Source organism: Rhinopithecus roxellana, chromosome 15 (assembly GCF_007565055.1).
Source record: "Rhinopithecus roxellana isolate Shanxi Qingling chromosome 15, ASM756505v1, whole genome shotgun sequence".
NCBI lineage: Eukaryota > Metazoa > Chordata > Mammalia > Primates > Cercopithecidae > Rhinopithecus > Rhinopithecus roxellana.
Window position 1 is genome coordinate 6,296,871 of NC_044563.1, and position 7,647 is coordinate 6,304,517.

At 57.4% G+C, this 7,647-nt stretch overlaps 2 protein-coding genes across 3 annotated transcripts; both read right to left on the reverse strand.

Annotated features, from left to right (window-relative positions):
• Positions 1-853: 853 nt before the first annotated feature.
• On the reverse strand, positions 854-6,906 carry NDUFS8 (NADH:ubiquinone oxidoreductase core subunit S8). Of its 2 annotated transcripts, none has more exons than XM_010366315.2 (7): positions 6,791-6,906; positions 5,296-5,353; positions 5,169-5,219; positions 4,521-4,610; positions 4,250-4,422; positions 1,118-1,246; positions 854-1,038 (listed from the first exon to the last, which is right to left on the reverse strand). In XM_010366315.2, exons 2-7 carry the CDS (start codon positions 5,351-5,353, stop codon positions 907-909), a joined length of 633 nt encoding a protein of 210 aa, XP_010364617.1. In that variant the 5' UTR covers positions 6,791-6,906; the 3' UTR covers positions 854-906. The 2 variants fall into 2 exon arrangements, with proteins under 2 accessions (XP_010364617.1, XP_030773204.1); XM_030917344.1 differs by lacking the exon at positions 6,791-6,906 and adding an exon at positions 6,369-6,571.
• Positions 2,948-4,185, reverse strand: LOC115893484. Its single transcript, XM_030917346.1, has one exon. The coding sequence runs from the start codon at positions 3,972-3,974 to the stop codon at positions 3,423-3,425; it is 552 nt and encodes a 183-aa protein (XP_030773206.1). The 5' UTR covers positions 3,975-4,185; the 3' UTR covers positions 2,948-3,422.
• Positions 6,907-7,647: the final 741 nt, after the last annotated feature.

Here is a 7,647-nt window from a genome sequence, read left to right on the forward strand (position 1 = left end):
TTCTTTCCAAGCAGGTTTTTACAAAGTAGTGCTTTGTAAAAAGCACTTTTGGAAATGATGGGGGACGGGGGTTCAAGGTCTGTGAACTGAATTTTATTACGGGATGTGTGCTCCATGGCCCTGAGCAAGCCTCTTCACCTCTCAGAGCTGGTTTCCTCATTGCAAATGAAGTGAAATCCTTCCACAGTACTTAGCACAAGTTAAAGTGGGCTGCTTTTGGCCATTATGTGGGCAAGGGGCTCGTGTGTGACCCTGGAGGGAACCCCACCACGTCACTGGGCCTGCAAAGCAGGAACTGGTGAGCAGCTGCCGGACCAGCAGCCTGGCCTGGGGAACATACGGAAGAAAGAGGATGTGGCTGGAGGCAAGGCCAGCTCAGGGCCAGCAGGGCCTGTGTCACCCTCGCGTGACTGTCACCCCAAGCAGGCTTCCTCCTACCCCCAGCAAGGACGCCCCGGCCAGAGTTTCTGCCACTTGCTGTTCTTCAGCCTGAGGCCTTGGGATGCTCCAAGTCCTAAGGGTCTTAGAAGTGGATGGCTCTTGGGAGACAGGAGGCCCAGGCCCCAGCCGGGACAGCTGGGACAGTGGGAACGGCAGGACCGTGGTGACCTCTGGCATTGCTGGGCCTTGGGGAAGACACCCAGGAAGAAGCAGGGTGATAGTGATGCTGCAGCCTGTGGCCCAGCCATGAGGGCCTGGTGGGGCCCTGGAGTCCACAGGAAGGCAGGGCTGGGGCAGCAGGACCCCAGAGAGCATAAAGACTAGGTGGCTACCTAGTCCAGCTGGAGGCATCACAGGCCTCAGGCAGGCTGGGGATGGCCCCACCCTGGACCACCAGAGTCAAGACAAGAGGCCGTGGGGTTGGAGCAGTTTTATTGGGCAGCAGGGGTTGTGGCCGGTGGGGCGTCACCGGTACAGGTAGTCAGCCTGGATGTTGGCGGCAATCTCGGCCTCCCACTTGTCCCCATTGTTGAGCAGCTTCTCCTTGTTGTACAGCAGCTCCTCATGCGTCTCCGTGGAGAACTCAAAGTTGGGGCCCTGCAGGTGGGGTACAGGGACAGTGGTTAGGCCCCGCTGAGGAGCCTCAGCCCCCCTCCCACCCAGGGGCCTCACGCACCTCGACGATGGCATCCACGGGGCAAGCCTCCTGGCAGAAGCCGCAGTAGATACACTTGGTCATGTCGATGTCATAGCGGGTGGTCCGGCGGCTGCCATCAGCTCTTGGCTCAGCCTCGATGGTGATGGCCTATGGGAGGGGCCACCAGACACTGCTGCGCTGCCCTGTCACATCCCAGCCCCCAGGACCCCGGTCACTGCTCATCCCCACCCTTGGTGTCTGCCAGAAGCCCTCTCCCCTCAGAGGCCTCCCTGACTCCAGTTAAGAGGCCGCCCTGCACCTCTGCCGTTGGCGCCTGTCTCCTCAGCATGTGCCCTGCTGGCGTCTCTGCCATGCTGGTTTTATTTTTTAATTTTATTTTTATCTTTTTTTGAGACAGAGCCTCTGCTGGTTTTATTTTTTATTTTTATTTTTATCTTTTTTTGAGATAGAGTCTCGCTCTGTTGCCAGGCTAGAGTGCAGTAGCACAATCTCGGCTCACTGCAACCTCAGCCTTCCCGATTCAAGTAATTCTCCTGCCTCAGCCTCCTGAGTAGCTGGGACTACAGGTGTGCACCACCACACCCAGCTCAATTTTTGTATTTTTAGTAAAGACGGGGTTTCACTATGTTGGCCAGGATGGTCTCGATCTCTTGACCTCGTGATCCACTTGCCTTGGCCTCCCAAAGTGCTGGGATTACAAGTGTGAGCCACCGCGCCTGGCCTGCTTTGCCTGTTTGTCAGCTGCTGGCGTCATCTGCCAAGAACCCCACTCTCACGAGGGGGCTGTTCACTGCGTTCAGTGTAGCGCCCCCTGCCCTGAGGGTCTCACCTTGCAACAGGGGCTGGCTTACAGTCCCGCCTCACCTCACCGAGCTTTCCAGATACTGTGAATTTTACAAACTGAAGGTTTGGGGCAACCCTGCATAAAGCAAGCTCACTGGCGTCATTTTACCAGCCACGTGCTTGCTTCTCATCTCTGGGTCAGCCCTTTGTAGGAATGAAGATTTTGTTGTTGCTTTTGGCTTTTGTCTTGAGACAGACTCTCGCCCTGTCACCCAGGCTGGAGTGCAGTGATGCAGCTCAGAGCGCACCGCAGCCTCGACCTCCCAGGCTCGAGCGATCCTCCCACCTCAGTCTCCCAAGTACCTGGGAATACAGGGGCTAATTTTTTGTATTTGTTGTTGTTGAGTCAGGGTTTTGCCATGTTGCCCAGGCTGGTCTCAAACTCCAGGGTTCAAGTAATCCACTCATCTTGACCTCCCAAAGTGCTGGGACTAGAGGTGTGAGCCACTGTGCCTGGCCCCTATTTTTAATTAAGGTATATACATTGTATTTTAGATACTTCACAGCCTACAGTAGTGTAAATTCTTTGTTGTTGTTGTTTTTTGAGATGAAGTCTCACTCTGTGGCCCAGGATGAAGTGCGGTGGTGCAATCATAGCTCACTGCAACCTCCGCCTCCCAGGTTCAAGCAATTCTCCTGCTTCAGCCTCTCAAGTAGCTGGGACTACAGGTGTGCACCACTACGCCCGGCTAATTTTTGTTATTTTTACTAGAGACGGGGTTTCACCACGTTGGCCAGGCTGGTCTTGAATTCCTGACCTTGTGATCCGCCCGCCTTGGCCTCCCAAAGTGCTGGGATTACAGGTGTGAGCCACCGCACCCAGCCCTAATTTTTTTTTTTTTTTTTTTTGCGATCTTGGCTCACTGCAAACCCTGCCTCCTGGTTCAAGTGATTATCGTGCCTCAGTCTCCAAAGTAGCTGAGATTACAGGCACCTGCCACCAGGCCTGGCTAATTTTAGCATTTTTAGTAGAGATGGGGTTTCACCATGTTGGCCAGGATGCTCTCAAACTCTTGACCTCAAGTGATCCACCACCTCGGCTTCTCAAAGTGCTGGGATTACAGGCATGAGCCACTGTGCCCGGTCTAAATCTAACTTTTAAATGCACTGGAACACCAGAACATCCGTGTGACTCACTTTACCCCAATGCTCTGGAACTGAACCTGCAGCGCCGCCGAGAACACCTGCACTGCTGGTTGCGATCCTGTGCCTTAAATCTACTTCTCTCCATTTGATGGGTGAGAAAAACAAGGTTCCGAGAGGTTGAGGGACTCCCCAAAGCTACACAGCAAGTGGGGGGACACAGCCCTAACTCAAGGGCAGCCCGCTGGGAGAGGGGCTGGCTGGGAGGACCTTCGAAGGTGCCTGGCAAGGACTCTCCTATGCCCCCATCCCAGAAATGTAGTGCCCACAACTCACAGTGGGACCTGTGGCTGGCAGGCTCATCCTTTAGTGCTTATAAAGATGCGGACAATAACCTCTACCTCCTCGACTGGTTGTTGAGGTTACAGGAGAGGCTGTGAGTCACACACGTGGCACAGTGCCACGTCTGTCTGTGGACAGCACTCACTATGTGGAAGCCACGGCCGTGACCATCGTGACTGCTGTTTGGGGACACTCCTATGCGCTCCCAGTCTGTGGCTGGAGTAGAGACATCAGGGACGCAGCTCATGGCCTGGAGGACCTGGGAGTGCTCCAGGGGACAAACTAGGACTTGAACAGGAGCCACCCGAGTCACAGAACACTGGGAGGGGTTGCTGTGCGCACAGGAAGTAGCGATGGCGGCTGCCGGGGCTCCTGCCAGGCACACACAGGGGTCTGACCAGAGCTCTGACCGAGTCATATTGTTCCTGTGCTGACAGGCCTGGCCCCCGCTGGTAAGCACGAGACCCACTAAGAGAACGGAAAGCCGGGCCTCAGGGGAGCAGCCACTGGGGAAGGGAAGCTGCAACAGGCACACAAGCAGGACCCCGGACACGGTGGCTATATCCGGGGAGGCGTTGACGGCCTCAGGTGCTACCCCATGGCTCATAGGCCCGGGGGTCACACCCCTGGCCAGACCCCAAGGGGGAACCTGTGTGCATCAGGCACCTGCCCAAGGCTGGAAGCTGCACTCTGCCAACTCACTGACTCTGCTCCGGCAACAAGACCTCATCATCCCATTCACGAGGGAAGTGGCTCAGAGAGGGAAAGGGACTGCCCTGGGGACACACATCAAGCAGGGGCCAGGGTTTGGGCCTAGGGCTGCCTGCCTCCCTCTCCCAGTGGCAGGGGCTGGCCTGGTGGTCGGTTGGGGCGTGGGCTCACCTGGGCGGGGCAGACGGCCTCGCAGAGCTTGCAGGCAATGCAGCGCTCCTCCCCGGATGGGTACCGGCGCAGTGCGTGCTCCCCACGGAAGCGAGGGCTCAGCGGGCCCTTCTCGAACGGGTAGTTGATGGTGGCGGGTTCCCGGAACAGGTAGCTCAGGGTCATGCCCAAGCCTGTGGGCAGCATGGGTTTGGTGGGCAGGGGCACGCTCCTCCCCCATGCATCTGTGCCCAGCCGGCACTTGCCCTGTCCCCTCCTGCCCAGGACGCACCTCGGAAGAGCTCAGTCCACAGCAGGGTCCGGGCTGCCCGGTTAGTCACTGACTTCATGTCCATCTTAGGCTCCTGCATGTTCACATACTCTGCAAAGAGGCGGGCAGGGAGGCCGTGGCAGGGGCCTCGCACACTGTCTCCCTGGAGTCTCCAGGAGAGGAGGCCTGGCCCTCACCTCCAGGTGCAACTGCTGGGCTCCAAAGGGGCCGTACACTCACCACACCTCTCCCCAGCCTCAGCAAGGACCCTGGAGGCTGCCTCTGGCCTGAGCCCATCCTTGCCTACCTTTCCCTGTGCTTGAGTGGCCATTTGAGCCCAGAGGCACCCCTGCCCAACAGGGCTTGAAAGAGGAATCAATGGGGGAAGTGGGGGGCTTGAGCCTTTACCTTCACCAGGGACTGGCACAGGTACCCATGGCTCACACCTGGCAACCCCCTCCCCATCACACCCAGGGAGCTCTGAGATCACACGTGCTAACTCCGGCAATGATGGACCCTGTCCCTGGGAATTAGTCTCCTTCATCATAATCATTTTAAGAGTGGAAACCGGCTCAGAGAAGAACGCCCCTGACAAAGCCAGGACTGGAACTCAGGTCTCTTCCCACCTCTGGCAGGACCAGTCAGGCTAGAGGCCACCCAGGTACTCACTGTAAGTGGCTGCCACTGCACTGCTGTGGAGGGTCCGGCCACCAGGAGGTCCTGCAAAAAGAGGGGCGTGACCTCATGCCAGGAGACTGGGCTCCCCTACCCCCAGCAAAGGCTTCCTTGGTCCTACCTGCATGTGCAGCCTGGGCCAGGGCCCGCAGCAGCATGGGCATGGTCAGGCAGCGCATCTGGGGGCATAAACAGGGATGGAGAGTGGGGTGTGCCCAAGTACCATCCTCTTCTGAGACTGGCACAGCAGGGATCCCAAGCCTCTACTGGAGACCCATGTGTCACTTTGCCCTCTACTCATACCCCATTGCTGTCAGAGGCACAGATGGCTTTCCTGTTCCCAGCGCCTCCCAGCTTTCCACCTGATCCAGCTCAGCTGAGCTACAATTCAGTTTCTGTGGACTCCAAGTTCTGCCTCACCTAAGAAAGCTTTTAAATCCATCCTTCCTTTCTCCCTCCCAGAGATCCTGTCTCCCATCTTTCTGCTCCTCCCTTCATCCTCCCCAAATCTGACCAAAAACAACATTACCAGCCCCTACCAGCATGCACTGAGAGTTAACTTTGCTAGCTCTCTACCCCAGACACCGTGCCCAGGGGGTCACATGCACTGCCATCCTATCCTTACAAGGACTCCACGAGGGAGGCACCAATAAGGCGCTGGGGCTCAGTTTGCTGAGTGACTCGCCAGGGCTGGGGGTGGTGGCTCACGCCTATAATCCCAGCACTTTGGGAGGCTGAGGCAGGTGGATCACCTGAGGTCAGGAGTTCAAGACCAGCCTGGCCAACATGGTGGAACCCGATCCCTACCAAAAAAAAAAAAAAAATTAGCCAAGCGTGGTGACGGGCGCCTATAATCCCAGCTCCTCGGGAAGTTGAGGTAGGAGAATCGTTTGAACTCGGGAGGCAGAAGCTGCAGTAAGCCCAGACCACACCATTGCCCTCCAACCTGGGCGACAGAGTGAGACCTCGTCTCAAAAAAAAAAAGCAAAAAAAGTGACTCCTCGGAAGTCACACGATAAGGAGGTGCGTAGAGGATCGGAACCCAGCCCTGCCCTGCTGGAAACCCTTCAAGGCCTGAACAGTCAGTCCTCGGTACCACATTCCTTTCCCCAGCTTCAAGGCCCTCCCGGAACTGTCCACCAGCCTCCCGCGTGACCTTGGGCAGGTGACGTGACCTGGCCTCCGTCTTCTCACCTATGAAGTGGGTTGGGGGCTGGTGATCTTGGGAATAAAGGGAGCCCATACATGCCAAGGGCACCCCAGAGCCCAGAGCCCGGCATTCAGTCGGAGCTCATAAGCGCTCCTCCCACTACCTGTGACCCCCTAACAGGCCCACTCCTTTGGACCACTGACTGTAGTTCCAGGGACCCAACCCGGCATCTTCTCCGACCTTCCCAGTGATCTCCCACCCCATCGAGGCCGAGGGCGTACAGCGGCCGGCGCATGCGCCCTGAGAGCGGGCTCCCCGCTGCACCTGAAGGACACGTAGGCCGCGGGTCCTGAGTGAGCCGAGGGGAAACCCAGGCAGAGCTGGCGGCGCCAACGGGGACACCACACTCGCCCCCGACGCCACACTGCCCAGGCCCGGCTTTCGCGGACAAGACATGAACACCCACCTTGAAGCGCCGCCGCTACTTGCCTTGCGGAGCAGGCCAGTCAATCGGGAGGCGGAGCCTACACTCTAGGACGCTACCATTGGGCCGGCCGGCTCCCCTTTTTCTGTATTGATGCTCCATGGTGTGGTCTGATTGGCCAATAAGGCTACTGAAAGAGGCGGGATTCATAAATATCTTTCTTTTGATTGGCTAGGACAGAGCGGCGCTTGACGTTCGTAGGGGCCGCCATGTTGGTTGGGGAGGCCAATAAATGAAGACTTCCGAGTCGCTGGAGGCGGGACATCCGGGGCGTGGTTTAGAAAGCGTTTGCGTTCGCCCTGGGTGCAGAGACGGGGTCCATCGAGTCTGGGTGGGGGGCGTGTGATGACGGTAATGGCGACGAGATGCTCTACCCACGCGGCCTCCTTTAATCCTCACAGCAGCCCTGTGTGGAGAAACTAGAGTAACGTGTTATCACGTTAAGGCGGGAAACTGAGGCATGGGAATATTTAGTAACGTTCCCGGGCCGTAGAGCTGCGGTGTGCGGCCGCCTGATCCACCTGATCCGTATGACTCCCGTACTCAACCAGCCTGTGTTTCCTCCTCGCGAATTTTTTTTTTTTGGAAACAGTCTGGCTCTGTGGCTCAGGCTGGAATGCAATGGTGCGATCTCGGCTCACTGCAGCCTCGACCTCCTAGGCTCGGGTGATCCTCCCATCTCAGCTTCCCGAGCAACTGGGACCACAGACACCTGCCACCACCAGGCCCGGCTAATTTTTGTATTTTTTGTAGAGACGGGGTCTCGCCATGTTGCCCAGGCTGGTCTGGAACTCCTGGACTCAGGCGATCCTCCTGTCTTGGCCTCACAAAGTGCTGGG